A 19,610-nucleotide genomic window follows, 5' to 3' on the forward strand; every position below is an offset into this window, starting at 1 on the left:
GAACATTTTGCTTCTAAAATATTTGGTACACTTTGTGTTTGCTTCTGTAAAGACTTCAATATAGGTCGAGGGAAAATGGTCATTATTTCTTTCAAGTTGTTTTGTTTTAGAAGTTTTCTGCAGAATTTTAAAAAAAAACTAAAGATTTACGGGGTTACTTGACCAGACAGATTGATATCAATTTAAGATGAAACTGTATGATTCTTAAACATAGCCACCTCCATTCTACTGTGAAGGCAAAGGTGTTCCTACTGAGAAGCAAAGTGTATTGTGCATCCGTTTCCATACTGAAAATTACCATGTTTATCAGCGTTAAACTGAATGAATCAACTGTATATGTTTGTTGATGACCCAAATACTTGTCCTTCATTTCACAGTAGAATACCATTGGAAACATATAAAGGTGGTAAATGTGGATGTATAATGGGTTGAGAAGAAGAATGCACCCATCAACATGTGATTAGAAGTGACGTTTTTGAAGCTTGGACACTTACAGTCAGTTTTCAGGATATGGATGCTTATCAACATTGTTCCTGTGCAGCTGCTTACTTATCTAGGGTGGGGGTAGGGAAAAGATGGAGCTACAGCTGGTAGCAGAGCAGTTTCTGGATGAAATTTGGGGCCTTTTTTAAAATAATCATTGTCCTGTTGTAAAGAGCTTAAGTATAAAAGTTTAAATAGTTATTTGCTTTGGAAATAATTTCTTACAGTTCACAACAGATTGCGTTATTTTTTCAAGTTTTTGTTTGACATCTGAAATCAGTTAATCAAATGTTGAATTTCATTTAAAAATGCATTCTTGCTGATAGTTTCTATTTCCTGATTATGTGATAGAATGATCTGCCTATTTATGGTAAACCATTAACAGTTTATGGCTTGTAAATAAAGCTGGTTAAGGATCACTTTTTTTAAAAACAAGATGACCTAGATGGATATGATCTACACTGGCACTTCAATGTAGCATTGAGGGAGTGCTGCATTTTGGAGCTATTATATTTTACATTCATCTAAAAGATAAGTTCATTGCCTGTTTGGGTGGATGTAAAATATCCCACTGCACTATTCAGAGAAGAACAGAAGTGTTTTCCTGATGCCCTGGTCAACACTTATCCCTTAAACTAATCCATTTTTAATTGTGCTAATTATCAGATATCTCATTCCTGTTTATAGGACCTTGCTGTGCGCAAATTAGCGGTTGTTTCTTTACCAGAACAGTTGCTACACCTAAAGTAATTAATTAGCTGTGAAGCACTTTGGGATATCCTTGGAACATGAAAGGCAGCATGGTAAATGCAAGTTTCTCTCATCTACAGATTTTGATTAGCATTTTTCAGACGTTACAGACAATAACAAGATGTTAAATTATCTATTTTAAACTGGCTAATCTGGCATAATCTGTTTTTGCTTATTGAATTAGAAACATTCAAAAACATATTAATGAGTGAACTATTGTCTCACATGCGCTTAAATCATTCCTTTGAACAAGTCAACTTTAACTCTGTTCAGGTATTGCTTAGATGTAGCATAATTGTTATGACCAGGTGAGGGGTAAAAAATGATTCCCCTTTTCTACACTCTGACCATAGCCAAGTCTGACCATAATAGGGTATTTTTGTGATTTTAGGCAGGATGTGCTTTGCTAATATCGCAAGAGCCCCACTATTTATGCTTTCAGTTTATAAAGAATTAGTCAGACAAGTTTTCTTAGGTTAAACAAAGAGCAAGATAAGCTTATTGAAACTATTTCCTGCACTAAAAACTACCAGGTAAATCGCAACTGCCATTCATATGTGATACACACAAGGGCAATAAATGCTGGCCTTGCCAGTGACACCCACATCCCATAAATGAATTAAAACATACACACCAGTACAGATGACAGATTAAGATTAAAGCAAAATATTGCGAGTGCTGGAAATCTGAAACAAAAAACAGAAAATGCTGGAAAAACTCAGGTCTAACAGCATCTGTGGAGAGAAAGACAGAGTTAACGTTTTGAGTCCATATGTGCTCTGAAGAAGAGTCATACAGACTCGAAACGTTAACTCTGTCTTTCTCTCCACAGATGCTGATAGACCTGCTGAGTTTTTCCAGGGTTTTTTGTTTTTGTGACCGATTAAGAGGATAGTTTAAGGAATTTTTTACAGTACGTGAAGAAGATAAAACAAAGGGGTTGGCTGTCTTTCAGCTGATCTCGATGGCAGTGATTCAACATTGCAGGTGTTTTCGTCTTCCTGAGTAGTTATTTGGAGCAGATTTCCACATTTTACTCCCAAAAGATCTTGGTTTGCAGTAGATTTCTCTTCTAAGGATGGTCACTTGCAAATCCATGTACAGTACTTTTGAGAGAAAGAGAGCAAGCAGCTTTTGCAGCCTGTTTTCAGAACAGCATTCTGATCTCTGATTGTTCCCTGCTTGGTAACACAGTCCTTTAAAGTACCCTGCTGGCTGTATATTCCAGGGAAATTCTATTAATCCCTGTCTGCTGCAGTCATTGTTTTTAGAACAGATAATTGCATTTTGATGTCTCACCTCAGAAACATTTGAAAAGCTTCAGGGTAGTGTAAAGCCAATATGAGATGGGCTCTTTAATGCTACCGAGGGGGTTGAGTGTCTTTTATTTTTCATCCCACTTGGTGGAATGCAAGCTTGTATATTGTAGTCGTCCATTGTCTTGTCATTTTATTAAAATGGATATATTTTAAGCAGGCAGTTTCATGATACTAAAGTCCTCTTAACATGCTTCTCATCCTTCAGATTTTCTGTTCGCTTAACACAGGCTTGCCCAACCTTTGTGTGTTGGGGGGGGCCACATTTCAATTTTTCTCACACTCGGCAGTGATGAGCAAATTTCGGAAAGATAGTTTGGCTCAACGTTATACGTGAATTTTTTTAAAATAGTTGACATATGAAAAGAAAAAACTTGCTGAGCAAAACAATTACAACAATAAATTGATAATTTATAAAATGAGTAATAAATGAATAAACCATTCGTGTGAAAGTGTGTATGTCCAGCTCACTCCCAGTTTCAGGATGCTCGCTCAACCACTCATCCTCACTTTGTGAGAGTGCCTGTTGGTGTGTGGGGTTGAGGGTGATTGAGAACCCTGAGACTGTGTGTGAGTGAGCCAGGCACATGCACTTCTCCCACTCATTCACACCCCCCCATTCACTCACTCACTCTCCCCCTCTCCCTCTCATACACACCCTCTCGCGTGCGCATAGCCTCCTCTCTCTTATGCGAGCCTTCTCATGCCTCTCTCCCCCTCCCTCTCGCCATCGCGTGCCTCCCTCCCCCCCTCCCTCTCGCCCCTGCACGCTCCCCTCACTGATTCGGCAGAGAGCGGGTAGGTGCATTGAAAGCAGAGGATTGGTGCCTGAATGCAGGTGCCCACTGAAAGGAGCGCCAAGAGCCGGGAGGGACGCGGCTGGAGCTGGGCCAGAGCACTGGGAGCTGCGGGAAGGTGGCTGGAGTCACAGGAAAATGCGGTGAGCGGTGGGCCCGCGTGCTCCAGAGTGTCTTTATCTTCTGATGCACAGTTCTTGGTGTTCGTTGCTTCTCCAATCACAGCCTGTTTCTCTCCGGTGTTTGTTGCTGGTGGGCTCATGAGCCTATCAACAGCAAATGCTGGAAAGAACCAGGCTGTGATTGGAGGACCATTCCCCTGCAGAATTCTTCAAACCCACTGATCCGTCTTACCGGCATTTTCACCAATCGATCTGGTGCCCACAGAGATGGGCTAATGCAGTGTGCGGGTTGGACAAGCCTGATTTAACAGAATTTAAGTGTGTAGTTTTCCTTTCACGTTATTTAGATTTTACCATCTCATAATGTGAAATGGAAATATAGATTCAATCTGATACAATATAGATACAGTCCTTTACCAGAATCTTTGTATTTCTAATTTTATTTTTTTGCAACTTTCTAAATAACTTGAGAACCCCAAGTACCGGAGCATCTTCCTCCAAAGTTTTCAGATTTTAAAAAGTTGCAAATGTCTCCCCCAAGGGACCTTCAGTTAACTTCTTAGAAGGAAATCTGCTACAATGAGTTGTGCCAAAAGCTGTTGCAGAGGTAACAATATATCAGAAGCTTCAGCTAGTTTTGTTTTCAGTAGTTGAGTTTGGTTTTTGGATGCTTTGATCTTTAATGGAACCTAAGTTCATTTATTTGTTGATGGGCATGAAATGCTTGAATTAGATTGGACAACTTGCCTATTTCAGAATTTTTGTCATCCAGTCCAAAGTACATTTTTTTTGCCTCTGATAGTTGTTGAAGGAGGAGTTGCTCAGAAGATGGGAAGTATTTTAAGTACAGAGATCGCCAATAAAGATTTGGGATGGGCAATTCGGTGTAAGAGATAATTCAGTGTATTTGGCCTGTAACTTCCGAGCTCCAGGGCATTGTAACCGGGGATACCCCCCCGGCCCCAGAAGTCCCAAGGTAAGAATGTAAGGATTGCATGGCAATAGCCTTGGAAGTTCAAACTTCTGTTGGACAATTGCCCTGCAATTGGAACCATCCAAAAGTACAATTTAAATTGCAAACTTCAGATGGTTTCAACTATCTTACAGTAATAGTTACCCAGAAAAAGTTAGAAGGATTAAAACCACTTTTTAAAATCCAAGCTAACTATAGTAATGACACAGCACCGCACCCCCCTGACTGCCGCCAGCACCCCACCCCTCGACTGACCACCCAACCTCCCTCACCACCCCTCTCTCTGACTACCTGACCAACCTCCCAACCCCCCCAATCCTACCCATTTGCCTTGCAAACCTACCTTCTCCAGCTTTCTGCAAGTGGCTGGACTTTTAAAGTTACCTGCTTTTACAGCAGCTAGTGCTATAAAAAGGGGGCATGGCTCCCTTACCTTCAACTCTGCAGCCCCTGACTGAAGACCTTGAGTGGGCTGCCCTACACAGTTCTTGCCTGGCCTGAGTTGGAAGTTTGGGCGACAAAGGATCAGCTGGATTTCGAGGTAAGAAACGAGGAGTGGAGTGGCAATCGGACTCAGACACTCCGTGGAAGTTCAGGCCAAGATGATTCAATATATTTGTTCTTTAAGAGAACATACACTCAACCAGCCATTCTGGATGTTCCAGATAGAAAAGACTTGCATGGATCCAGGTCAGTGCTGACCAATAGTCACTCAATTGCGTGGTGGTCTGCTTTTCACCTGCTTCCAGGTGACCTTTTTAACAGGCCGTAAATTCAAAGGTCGTGGCCTGATGAGACTTGGCTGCTACCAGAAGCTTAGTGTTCGTTTCTTAGTTCTGGAATTCGTAAAATTATTGTTGCTGTTAGGAAGAAACGATTGTTGTTAAAGCCCTCAATATGTTTTGTCGTCATTTACTGGTTTTTAAAATGTGGTATTTACAAATTGTGATGAAATCAGCATGAAAAGATGAATTTCTTCTTTCCATAAGTGTGAAGATTTTTCTGACACATTTTTCATGGTGTTACAATCTGGTCAGGTACCAATAACTTTCAAGTAGGCAAAGTTTGAAATCCTGGTTACCCACTAGGAGAATAAAGCTGCAAGATTCCAAAGTTCTCAACAAACAACATAGTTATACTTTTCTGGCTTTGCATAGTAAAGTTTATCTATAATATCTGTCTTATACTCGATGACATTCAGAATTAACATGAGGTAAATATGAATTAACAGGAAAAGTGTGGTCGAACACACCATACTAAACATTAAATGGCAGATGTGACCAAGACAGATTCCAGGAATTTCTCAGCAACCCGCCCAGACGTCAGCGACTACTGAGAGTCACAAAATCTCATTAAAACGTTGCCTCCCTCATGAGGGATTTTAACTCTTCACTTTTGAAGATCTAGCCTCTGAATTAGCTCAAGCTGCTCTGACACGGACTGCCTCAGTGACTGCTCACCTCCCGATGTTTCGTTCCCTTCTGAGACTGCATTCCATGGGATTCACGAAGCTTCACTCCCTCTTCTAATTGCTGGCACGCTTCTGACTCTTTCGCAGACTGGTAGTCTCACTAAGCTAGCACTGCCCCAGGTTTCTCCGGTCTCCCGGCTGCACTGAGCTATAAATGACTCCCAGAGCTTCTTCTGAGCTCTAACCCTCTCCAACATGGAACCAGTGATCTCCTACCTTCTCAGCTCCCCAGGACTTCACTGAACCCGAATTACCTGGAAGCCTGCTGACAGCTCCCAGGGCTTCTCTGTGAGCTGCAAACCACACAAGGTCCAAACTGCAATCAAGCTTCTATCCTGCCAAATGCAGATAAATTGAAACCAGAGAACTTTCTTAAGCTCCACCCATCTCCTAGACAATGTAGCTTTTCAGGGTTCACCGAATGCTCAAACTAGCTCTAACTCCCAAAACAAAACATCTCTCTGGGCTCTACTTCTTTGCATGTGGCGTAGACATTACATCTCCAGTTCTTCAGCTAGCCTGCTGTTTTATGGCTCCATCTCTTCTACTCTGACTCTGTTAAACAAACCTGCATAACCTTCTGAACTGCCATGTTCTTTTAAGTGTACTGGTGATCTCTAAAGCCCAGCATCTTAGCTCCACAGCAACAGTTCCCAAAACTAAACATGACCTCTAAAATATTAACATGAACTACATATTCATTACAATGGTGTCTTTCATATATCTTTAAATACAGTGGGGTTGATTTAATTTTCCAGTATGCTCTTTCAAGCTGCATAACGTGTGAAGATCCTGTATATTATTAGTAAGCCGTTATTTGTGTGTGTGACCACATCCAGCATTGGCTGTACAAAAAATTTTAAGCTTTTAGCTTTTCGGGGAGGCATGGCATTGTGGTATTGTTGCTGGACCAGGAATCCAGAGCCCCAGGTAATGCTGTGGGGAACCAGGTTCAATTCCCACAATGGCAGATAGTGGAATTTGAATGCAATAAAAATCTGGAATTAAAAGTCTAATGATGACCATGAAACAATTGTCAATTGTTTTAAAGACCGACCTGGTTCACTGATGCCCTTTAGGGAGGGAAACCTGTCGTCCTTACCTGGCCTGGCCTACACGTGATTCCAAACCCACAGCAATGGCCTGGCAAGCCACTCAGTTGTAACAAATTGTTACAAAGTCACTAACAAGGAACAAAACCAGACAGACCACCTGGCATCGACCTAGGCACCGGAAACTACAATGGCAATCTCAGCCCTGACGACCTTGCAAAGTTCTCCTTACTAACATGCGAAAGTTGGGAGATCTGTCTCACAGACTAGTCATCCTCACACAACCTTACCTTACAGATAATATCCCAAACACCACCACCACCATCCCTGGGTATTTCCTGTCCCACCGGCAGGACAGCCCCAGCAGAGGTGGTGGTACAGTGGTGTACAGTCGGGAAGGAGTTGCCTGGGAGTCCTCAACATCGATTCCGGATCCCATGAAGTCACATGGCATCAAGTCAAACATGGGCAAGGAAACCTCCTGCTGATTACCATGTACCACCCTCCCTCAGCTGATGAATCAGTGCTCCTCCATGTTGAACACCACTTGGAGGTAGCATTGAGGGTGGCAAGGGCACAGAATGTACTCTGGGTGGGAGACAAGAGAGAAAAACCTACTTGACCTCATCCTCACCAACCTGCCTGCCGTAGATTCATCTGTCCATGACAGTATCGGTAGGAGTGATCATGGAACAGCCCTTGCGGAGACGAAACCCCGCCTTCACATTGAGGATACCCCCCATCATGTTGTGTGGCACTACCACTGTGCTTAAATGGGATAGATTTTGAACAGGTCTAGCAACTAAAAACTGGGCATCCATAAGGTGCTATGGGCCATCAGCAGCAGAATTGTACACGAACACAATCTGTAACCTCATGGCCCCATTACCTCATCCTCCACTCTACCCTCCACTCTACCATTACCATCAAGCCATGGGGATCAACCCTGGTTCAATGAAGAGTGCAGTAGGGCATGCCAGGAGCAGCACCAGGCATACCTAAAAATGAGGTGTCAACCTGGTGAAGCTATAACACAGGACTACTTGAATGCCAAACAGCATAAGCAGCAAATGATAGACAGGGATAAGTGATCCCACAACTAATGGATCAGATCTAAGCTCTACAGCCCTGCCACATCCAGTCTTGAATGATGGTGGACAATTAACTCACTGGAGAAGGAGGCTTCACAAATATCCCATCCTCCAATCTGGAGGAGCCCAGCACAGCAGTGCAAAAGATAAGGCTGAAGCATTTGCCACAATCTTAGCCAGAAGTGCCAAGTGGATGACCCATCTCGGCCTCCTCCGGAGGTCCACAGCATCAGATGCCAGCCTTCAGCCAAGTTGATTCACTCCATCTGATGTCAAGAAACAGCTGAAGGCACTGGATATTGCAAAGGCTATGGGCCCTGACAGTATTCTGGCAATGGTATTTAAGACTTGTGCTCCAGAACTTGCCGCGCTCCAAGCCAAGCTGTTCCAGTACAGCTGCAACACTGGCATCTACCTGGCTATGTGGAAAATTGCCCAGTCGTGTCCTGTACATAAAAATGCAGGACAAATCCAACCCAGCCAATTACCGCCCCGTCAGTCTACTCTCGATCATCAGTAAAGTAATGGAAGGGGTCATCAACAGTGCTATCCAGCGGCACTTGCTTAGCAATAACCTGCTCACTAATCCCAATTTGGGTTCCGCCAGGGCCACTCAGCTCCTGACCTCATTATAGCCTTGGTTCAAACATGGACAAAAGAGCTGAACTCCCGAAGTGAGGCGAGAGTGACTGCCTTTGACAGCAAGGCAGCATTTGACCGAGTGTGGCACCGAGGAAACCTAGCAAAACTGGAGTCCATGGGAACTAGGGGGAAAACTCTTTGCTGGTCGGAATCATACCTAGCACAAAGGAAGATGGTTGTGGTTGTTGGAGTTCAGTCTTCTCGGCTCCAGGAGATCACTGCAGGAGCTCCTCAGGGAAGTGTCCTCGGCCCAACCATCTGCTGCTTCATCAATGACCTTTCATCATAAGGTCAGTCGTGGGGATGTTCATTGATGACTGCACAATGTTCAGCACCATTCACAACTCTTCAGATACTGAAGCAGACCATGTCCAAATGCAGCAAGACCTGGACAATATCCAGGCTTGGGCTGACAAGTGGCAAGAAACATTCATGCTGCACAAGTGTCAGGCAATGACCATCTCCAACAAGAGAGAATCTAACCATCGCCCCTTGATGTTCAATGGCGTTACTATCAATGGATCCCTCACTATCAACATCTTGGGGTTACCATTGACCAGAAACTGAACTGGACCAGCCGTATAAATACTGTGGCTACAAGAGCCAGTCAGATGCTCGGAATCATGTGATGAGTAACTCACCACCTGAATCCCCCAAAGCCTGCCCACCATCTACAAGGTAGAAGTCAGGAGTGTGATGGAATACTCCCCACTTGCCTGGATGAGTGCAGCTCCCACAACACTCAAGAAGCTTGACACCATCCAGGACAGAGCAGCCTGCTTGATTGGCACCACATCCACAAACATTCACTCCCTCCACCACTGATGCCCAGTAGCAGCAGTGTGTACCAACTACAAGATGCTTTGCAGGAATTCACCAAGGCTCCTTTAGCACCTTCCAAACCCATGACCACTACCATCTAGAAGGACAAGGGCAGCAGATAGATGGGAACACCACCACCTAGAAGTTCCCCTCCAAGTCACTCACTGCTCTGACTTGGAAAAATATCGCCGTTCCTTCTCTTTTGCTGGGTCAAAATCCTGGAACTCCCTTCCTAACAGCACCGTGGGTGTACATACACCACATGGACTGCAGCGGTTCAAGAAGGCAGCTCACCACCACCTTCTCAAGGGAATTTAGGGATAGCCAATAAATGCTGGCCTAGCCAGTGAAGCCCAAATCCCATGAATGAATTTTTTTTTAAAAAGTGTGTCTGGCTGTCATTTAGATCATGCAAAAGAAACTTTAAACACAGTAAACTCTTGCACAATTTGCTGTTTAATAATGCTTCTTTATAAGGCCTTGACTCAGGATTCAAGTTACACTCCAGTCACTTGAGCACCTAATCTAGGCTCATATTTCAGTGCATTATTGAAGAATTGCAGGCATGTTGGATGAGACTTTAAAGCAAAACCCTACCCACCCTCTCAAGTAAGGGTAAAAGACCCCATGGTACTATTCAAAAAGGAGTAGGGTAATTCTCCCTGTTAATAATTATTTATCAACTGACACACAAACATTTCCATTCCAGTTACTGGGAACTTACTGTCATGATATTGCCTGCTGATTTCCTAATTTTACAATCGTAACCTGCCAAAAAAGATCATCTTCATTGGCTGTAAAGCACTTCAGAATGTCTAGAGGTTATGAAAGGCACTATATAAAAGCAAGTTTTGTTTTTTGCCAAAATAACCTCATTATTGCATCATGTTTAATAATGCTTCTGATGCCAATCCAACTTTTGGTATCTAATTCTATGCTTGTTTATGGTCTCGTGTTATAGAATTAAACCTTTGTGTTCTGTTGAAATAGGATGTACTTCAACTTAATTTGCAATGTGTATGTTGCCAGCACATTTTGCACTGTTTCCAGACTGCCCTTTGTAAAATTGCAATTGAGAATAAATGCATATTATGTATTTTTTTTGTTGCAGTGCCCATGGCTCCCCTATCAACCAAGTGACCATATCTGCAGAGTAAGTACTGACTTGTTTTCATCACAATTTAGCTGTTTGGATTTACACAGTTCTGTGTAATTTTAGCATCCATGATTGTAGCAAAATAATTTTCAATGCCAAATTTTTTCACTACTCGAAGAACAATCAGGAGTAGAAGCCGCTGATAATCACCACCCCCCACCACCAAACCAAGAAGACAGAAATGTTGTTGTTTGTATATTAATTTAAATTGTATGCAGGTGGTGGGCAGTAACTGGGGATTCATTTGTGCCTCTATAAATCGACACACAACTCATAAATCGGAAACTGTGGTTGTGGGGTTAAGAGGTGCTTGCTTGTAGTGTGGATTGGCTCTAGTTCTATCCTTCACCAATTGGATTTTTGGATTATAACATTGTGGCAGAGAATTGTTGCCTAAAGGGTGAAGGTTGGAAGCGAAGAAAACCATTTTCAGACAGAAGATTACAAATCCATTGTTGAAAATGGCAGAAAACAACTGTAAATGGTCGGGGTATGACTAGCCTTTGATATTCTTGGGATTTGGCCCATATGACTAGGGAAAGGATGAAGTGCATATGTGGACACAGATTATGTCCCTACCAAAGAGGAGATAAAGTGTGGCCTTGGTGTTGTCACTCCCTACAAGAAGTAAAATCAGAAATGTTTTGAGAGCTGGATACTCGTCAGTTGGATAATGTTGACAGTTTGGACCTTCGATTAAGAGTTCTTGGGTGAAATTTGTAAGGAAGATGATCTAAATGTCTGAGACTTGAGCAGACGTTGATAGATTTTGGAAAACAGAAGGCTGTTCCATGGAAGAATATATCATACTTAAGCGTTTGCCCAGAGATCCCCAAATTGAATTTCGTCAATCATTCATACAATCCACCTTCAAAAGAGTGTGTGAAAGTGTCTCGTGTGGACAGGCTACTGGTTCTAACTAGTACTTGGTTCTTGGCGATAGAGTTCCTGTTGGATCAGATGTCCACTGCCTTCAAAAATTCCTGGGGAAAGTTATGGAACAAATGGGACGTTCCAGAGCGGACTCGCTGATTACTAGATTTCACAATGGCCCAGATACAGGTATCGAGAATAAAAGACTAGCAGAATGAGGATGACAGCGCCTTTTAGCACCTCTGACTATTACAGGCAGCTCACCTCCACCACCTCTTGTGCAATTAGGAATGGGCAACAAATGCTAACCTTGCCAGGATGCTAGCATCCCATTAATGAATTTTTAAAAAAAAAACAGAATTGGAACAGCAATAATAGATAAATAAATCCTGGGAATGCCCAAGGACAGTTAATAGGTGCTTCAGGGATGGCTTTAAGCATCATTTAGGGTGAATTGCCCAAAGCAGCAGGGCAGGGTCATCAAAATGACACATTACAGAATTTTGAGGTAGAGGATGAATTTTTAACAATGAGTTTGAACAAATTATACTGCACACAAGGTGCTTTAATCCAATGATGAATGGGTTAGTTGTGGATGTTTTAACTGTGCAATGTTAAATAGTGCAACAGATTAATTTAAAATATTAAATAAAAACAAAATTCTGGAAATACTCAACAGGTCTGGCAGTATCTGAAAGGTAGTTGACCTGAAACGTTAACACTCTTCTGAGACTGCTATTTCCAGCATTTTTCTGTTCTTATTTCAGATTTCCAATACCTGTACTATTTTTATTTCTGTATTGGTTAAAATGTTATCTTGATTTTCTAAGTAGTGAGGATCGATGCAAGGTTATGGAATGTAGAAGTACTACCTTTTGTAACTCAATGCAAAATAGCAGGAGTAAGTCTTTTTACAAGCACTGATATAGTTCTCTGGTGAGGTACCTATGTTGTCGAGTAACCCTTCCATGAAAAAGGCACAAATGAAACTTGGTGCATGAGAAGGCAATTATTTTTGGAAATTCAGTGGATTTGCAGTCCATCCAGTCAGTACTTTACTGTACTCCATTAGCAAAGCCTAATGTGTCTCATTAGTGTTTGAAATGTTGTCAACTGTGATGAGGATAGCCTTGAACTTCAAAAGGACATAGACATGTTGGTGGATTGGGCAGACAAGTGGCAGATGAAGTTCAATGCAGAGAAGTGTGAGATGATCCATTTTGGCAGGAAGAATATGGTGAGACAGTATAAAATAAAGGGAGAAACTCTAAAGGTGGTGCTGGAACAGAGGGACCTCAGTGTATACATACATGGGTCATTGAAGATGGCAGGGCATGTTGAGAGAGCAGTTAATAAAGCATATAGTACTTTACTTAGGCTTTATTAATAGGGGCATTGAGTACAAGAGTAAGGAGGTCATGTTGAACTTGTGTAAGACACTAGTTAGGCCTCATCTGGAATAATACATCCAGTTCTGGGTGCCACACTTGAGGTAGGATGTGAAGGCATTGGAGAGAGTATAGAGGAGATTCATATGAAGGATTCCAGGAATAAAGAACTGTAGCTATGAGGATAGATTGGAGAAGTTGGGACTGTTTTCCTTGGAGAAAAGAAGGCTGAGAGGAGACTTGATAGAGGTATTCAAGATCCTGAAGAGTATGGACAGGGTAAATAGTGAGAAACTGTTCCCACTTGAGAGCGTCAAGAGCTAGAGGGCACCGATTCAAAATAATTGGCAAAAGGAGTAAATGTGATGTGAGGAAAAATGTTTTCACCCAGATGGTCGTTGGAGCCTGGAACGAACTTCTTGAAAGGGTGGTGGAGGCAGGTTCGATCGAAGTATTCAAAAAGGAATTGGATTGCTACCTGAAAAGAGAGAATGTGCAAGGTTACAGGGATAAGGCAGGGGAGTGGGACTAGGCAGAATTCTCTTTCAGAGAGCGAGTGCAAACTAGATGGGCCGAATGGCTTCCTTCTGCACTGTAAAGATTCTGTGATTTTGTGATTCTGTGATTAATGGCACCAGGAGATATGAACCAGAGAAAAAAGCAAACTCTCTTAAAGTTAAAACAAAAGCAAAAATACCTGGAAAAACTCAGCAGGTCTGACAGTATCTGCGGAGAGGAACACAGTTAATGTTTCGAGTCCGTATGACTCTTCAACAGAACTAAGGAAAAATAGAAAAGAGGTGAAGTATAAGCTGGTTTAAGGGGGGTGGGACAGGTAGAGCTGGATAGAGGGCCAGTGATAGGTGGAGATAACCAAAAGATGTCATAGACAAAAGGACAAAGAGGTGTTGAAGCTGGTGATATTATCTAAGGAATGTGATAATAAAGGTACAGATAGCCCTAGTGGGGGTGGGATGGGGGGAAGGGATCGAAATAGGCTAAAAGGCAGAGATAAAACAATGGATGGAAATACATTTAAAAATAATGGAAATAGATGGGAAAAGAAAAATCTATATAAATTATTGGAAAAAAGGGGGATCGGAAAGGGGGTGGGGATGGAGGAGAGAATTCATGATCTAAAATTGTTGAACTCAGTATTCAGTCCGGAAGGCTGTAAAGTGCCCAGTTGGAAGATGAGGTGCTGTTCCTCCAGCTTGCGTTGAGCTTCACTGGAACAATGCAGCAGGCCAAGGACGGACATGTGGGCATGAGAGCAGGGTGGAGTGTTGAAATGGCAAGCGACAGGGAGGTCTGGGTCATGCTTGCGGCAGACCTCTCTCTTAAAGTTAAACCGCCTTAAATTTGCTTATCCTATTTAGCAGGATTTTTTAACCTTTGACAGAAAATGCAGGTGTGGTTGATGAAGAGTGTACGAGGCTAATAGAAGAGATTAGTGTGAACTGTGAAATCTGTAAAAAAAAAAAAAAAAAAAAAAAATTTTTACATGCAGGGAGACTGGCTTTTAAGTCTGAGATCTTAGAGGAAATTCATGGAGCTCTGAGGCATTGTATTTGACCATCTGACACAGAATTTAATTCAGGAAATTGGTGTATTATAAAAGAGGGTCATAGGAAATGGAAAGGCCCTTGTAATAGGTTGCAATGGTAAGACGCTACTTTTCAAACATGGCAATCAAGCTGTTAAGGTTCACTCATCATGATTATTTTGAATTAATTACAAAATCTCAGACTCTGAGCAGCTGGTATTTGAGACACCTTTCATCTCAAATGCTCATGTGTTTTGTGATGAAGGTCCTGAGGGACATATCAAGGTATATCAAGGGCTTTAAGTGGTAATGTGAAGAGCGGCAGGTAAGGAAGCACAGTACCAGTGTTGATAGTGGGCTTAGAAATGACTATCTCATCAGAAGGTGATCTTGTACTGGAGGAAGAGCCTTTGATTGTGCAAGGAAGAAATCTTGCAGTAGTAATCCCAGCAGACATAAAAGTGCAATGAAATAAAGGCTACAGAACAGTCTCAACAGAACTAGAAGCAGAGGTCCCCATGATTGTGAAAGTTTCATGTCTGCTGATAAACTTGAAGATAAATGACTGAGGCACAAAACCAAGAGGATTAGACAGTTGGAAAGAGTTCGGAGCTTATTTTGTGGTACCAGATAAGGGGCAACCACTCTTGCCACATAGGAGGATTTGTAATGAACTTGAACTTATTAACTTTAAGCTCAGCTAGCCTTCCTAGTACCTCTTTGTCAATATTTAGCCCATCCAGCACCACCTTTCACTAGCTTTGGCAGCATCTCCCTCTTTGGTAAAGATAAATGCTTAGTTCTCATTTAGTATCTCAGCCATGCCCTCTTCCTCCATGTGTAAGTTTCCTTTTTGCTGTCTAATTAACCCACCCTTTTTCTTGCTACCGTTTTACTATTTATATGCCTGTGGAAGACTTTTGGATTAACCTTTCAAGTTGGTTGTAAATCTCCCTCTCTTTTACCCCTCTGTATTCTTAATTATACCAGGGGGCTTCTGCACACTGACAGACAAATTGCAGCTTTAAAGCACAGTTGATGGTAGCTGTGGGCAACCTTTTCAACATCTTTAATGAGAGAGATCAGAATTTGAAGCTGTTAAAATTCAGAACATGAAAATGATTGTGACTTGCTTTTGAAGATGTGATGGTTTCAGTAAATCATTTGAAATTATCTTGGCTCTAAAAGTTTAGCACTTACAAATGTATAAATTATATAAAAATGTACTTTTTAATGTAGAGATTCCACCAAGTCTTATAGTTTACTTTTAAATGGGTGAACTTTTCAAGAGTATGAAATATGACTTAAGATTACAGTTTCATTGTTCTTGATGGATATAGTGATAGGTGGTGTTTGTATTTTTTCTACTTCAGCTTTTAAATGAAAATTTTCTTTTTACAGTGCAATTTTTATGAGCAATAATATGACATTAAATGTTTAATGATGTATTCATGAACAAAATCTGAGGTTTTTTATTCATCGGACTAGCAACGGACATAAAAGTGCAACGAAATAAAGGCTACAGAACAGTCTCAACAAAACTGGAAGCAGAGGTCCTCGTGATTGTGAAGGTTTCATGGCTGCTGATAAACTTGAGGATAAATGAATAAGAGGCAAAACCGAGAGGATTAGATAGTTGGAAAGAATTCGGAGTTTATTCTGCGGTACCAGATAAGGGGCAACCAGTTTTGCCACATAGGAGGATTTGTAATGAACTATGATTCTTGACTATTATCTATTTCACAACCTCTTGCAATTCTACCTACCTTTGATCTCGCTTCGCAGGAAACTGGATTAAACATCAGATTGAAATACATCCAGAAAAGAATGACTTCAATCTTATCCTCATTACACTGATGCAATGTCTTAAAATCTCCAACATTGTAGTGGTATTCCACAGTGTAAATGGAAAGAAATTGAGTGCATAATTTAAAAAGCAGTTCTCAGAAATTTTTTTGTGTAACAGTTTTCTCTGGCTAGATTGTAATTTTTCTGATTCTCTTTTTCTAAATTCCAGAGATGATCTCACTAAAGTGAACAGTCACAACACTGAAGTTAATAAAACAGCCCTTTCTGAAACTTTGCAGCACGCAGATAGTTTGGTAGACAACAATCAGCAGCTTTCACTACACAATTGTACCTTGGAAGTACTGAAAAATTGTTTGCACCAGGATGGTGAAAATGTGAGTAAAAACAAAACATATATAGTGACAAAATGAGTATAGAGGATCTGAAGTTTTAAATCACATTAAATCCCACTGATTAATATCCTAATCACCTAGCCTTTAGAAGCAGCAGCCCAATGTATCAAAGATATTGTTTATGCCTCCAGGGACCAAGATCAACCTTAGGAGGTGATGTACTGCTTCGGGAGGCAAAGTGCAGCTAGCTACCAAAGGCTGCTAATTTATTTTGGCTATGGGCAGACTGAAAGCTCAGGCCTACCATTAATATTCCACAATGCCACCTAATGCAAACTTTGTTCCAACACAGGAATGTTCACACTCAGAATGCAAACCCAACTTTTGTAGTCTTAAATATATGCAGTAGTTGTAGATGTGTTGCTGTATCTATCTGGAGTATAAACTGGTTAAATTCTCTCACACCAGGAGTTGGGTTATGTTATGGAATAGCTCTGTAATAACAATGAAACATAATCGAATTTTGAGCTTAACCTTGAAAGGCTGAAATGAAGCAAAATTCTTTAGTCTGGCAGAGGAATTAATATCTTATTTCCAATAAAAGTTGTTATCTCTTGTGTAAATAAAAACCACCGTTTTAGCACAGAAAATGCAGGCATTTTGAAATCACTTGTAATTCCTGAATATTCATAACTTTAACTGCTTAATCAGGGTGATTTCAGTTTTAGCTTGTGCAGACATTAGACGCCATTTCAAACATCTGATTTCACTCGTTGAGCTGCAGAGATGTACTTTTGGCTTCTTGCATTATTTGGGTTTGCTGCAATGCTGGTTGGTCACCCTTCTCCATCTCCTTTCAGTCACCCATTCCTCTTCTAATCTTACTGCATTTAAGCCTCTCGCCACCACATCTTTTTTTTGTCCTTTCTCATTACTCCACACACCCATTTCAGCGTTCACATCTTATTGTTATCCAGTCGTTGTTTCCTCTCTTCTTGATGTTGCCCAGGCTTCTGCACTATTGTAGCAAAATTTGTCTCTCAACTGTCTTGTAGATTCTTCCTTTCAGTTTCAACAATAGTTTTCAATCATATAACACACCTTCCAATTGCTCCGATCGGAGCTAATGCATTGTTTAACTTCCATTTCCCTACTTCTGTCTCTTTTTAAAAATTCTTTCACAGCATGTCGGCGTCGCTGGCTCGGCCAGCATTTATTGCCCATCCTTAATTGCCCTTGAGAAGGCGGTGGTGAGCAGCTGCTTTGTACTTCTGCACTCCATGTGGTGTAGTACACCCAAAATGCTGTTAGGAAGAGAGTTCCAGAATTTTAACCCAGCGACAGTGAAGGAACAGTGGTCTAGTTCCAAGTCAGGATGCTATGTGGCTTGGAGGGGAGCTTGCAGGTGGTGGTATTCCCATGCATCTGTTGCCCTTGTCGTTCTAGGTGATAAAGGCCGTGGATTTAGAAGGTACTGTCAAAGGAGCCTTGGTGAGTTGCTTCAGTGCATCTTGTAGAAATAAGATTGAACAAAGCAGGCTGCCATCACACTCCTGACTTGTGCCTTGAAGATGGTGGATACGCTTTGGAGAGGTACCTTACTTGCTGCAGAATTCCCAGCCTCTGACCTGCTGTTGTAGCCACAGTATTCATATGGCTGGTCCAGTTCAGTTTTTGGTCAATGGTAATCCCCAGGATGTTAATTGTGGGGGATTCAGCAATGGTAATACCATTGAATTTTAAGGGGAGGTGGTTGGATTCTCCCTCGTTGGAGATGGTCATTGCCTGGCACTTATGTGGCATTAATGTAACTTGCTAGTTATCAGACTATGCCTGAATGTTATCTGGGCCTTGCTGCATATGGACATTGACCACTTCAGTATCTGAAGATTGCGAATTGTGCTGAACATTATGCAATCATTTGTGAACATCCCCACTTCTGACTTTATGATGGAGGGATGGTCATTGATGAAGCAGCTGAAGATGATACTATGCTGAAGAGCTCCTGCAACAATGTCCTCGGCTGAGATAATTGACCTCCAGCAACCACCGCCATCTTCTTTTGTGCTAGGTCTGACTCCAACCAGTGGAGAGATGTCTCCCTGATTCCAGTTTTTCTAGGGCTCCTTTATGTCAAGGGCAGTCACTCTTGCCTTGCCTCTTGCATTCTGCTCATTTATCCATGTTTGGACTGAGGCTATAATAAGGTCTGGAGCTGAGTGCCCCTGGTGGAACCCAAACTGAATGTCAGTGAGCAGTTTATTGCTATGTAAGTACTGCTTGATAGTACTTGTCAATGACACCTTCCATTACTTTGCTGATTGAGAGTAGACTGGGGTAGTAAATGGCTGGGTTGGATTTGTTCTGCTTTTTTGTGGCTAGGGAATTCCTGGGCAATTTTCCACATTGCCAGGTAGATGTCAGTGTTGTAGCTGTACTGGAACAGCTTGTCTAGGGGTGCGGCTAGTTCTGGAGCAAAAGCCTTTAGTACTACTGCCAGGATGTTGTAGGGCCCATGGCATTTGCAGTATCCATTGTCTTCAGCCATTGCTTGATATCACGTGGATTGAATTGAATTGGCTGAAAACTGGCATCTGTGGTGCTGGGGACCTCAGAAGGAGGCCAAGATGGATCATCCGCCCAGCACTTATGGCTGAAGATAGTTGCAAATGTTTCAACCTTGTCTTTCCTGCCACCACTGATCCCAGGTACTCAGAAACTACCCTCATTCTCCAGCTCTTCACCCATAATTTTACACCTTCTGTCTCATCCTCTTTCCTAGGCTCAAATTTTTAAAAATTCATTCGCAGAATGTGGGCTTCGCTGGCTAGGCCAGCATTTATTGCCCATCCCTAATTGCCCTTGAGAAGGTGGTGGAGAGCTGCCTTCTTGAACCGCTGAAGTCCATGTGGTGTAGGTACACCCACAGTGCAGTTAGGAAGTGAGTTCCAGGAATTTGACCGAGCGACTGTTAAGGAATAACGATA

The 19,610-nt window shown here is 41.9% G+C and overlaps 1 protein-coding gene across 2 annotated transcripts in view; it reads left to right on the plus strand.

Moving 5' to 3' along the window:
* The window catches only part of LOC144685874 (protein FAM13B-like), a 176,334-nt gene that overhangs the window by 54,760 nt on the left and 101,964 nt on the right, over nucleotides 1–19,610 (plus strand). For both annotated transcript variants that reach the window (XM_078550870.1, XM_078550871.1), the window contains exons 7-8: nucleotides 10,631–10,672; nucleotides 16,500–16,665. In XM_078550870.1, the coding sequence (XP_078406996.1) occupies nucleotides 10,631–10,672; nucleotides 16,500–16,665 (208 nt within the window). The remainder of the gene's footprint in view (nucleotides 1–10,630; nucleotides 10,673–16,499; nucleotides 16,666–19,610) is intronic.

This window comes from Cetorhinus maximus, chromosome 10 (assembly GCF_964194155.1).
Source record: "Cetorhinus maximus chromosome 10, sCetMax3.hap1.1, whole genome shotgun sequence".
NCBI lineage: Eukaryota > Metazoa > Chordata > Chondrichthyes > Lamniformes > Cetorhinidae > Cetorhinus > Cetorhinus maximus.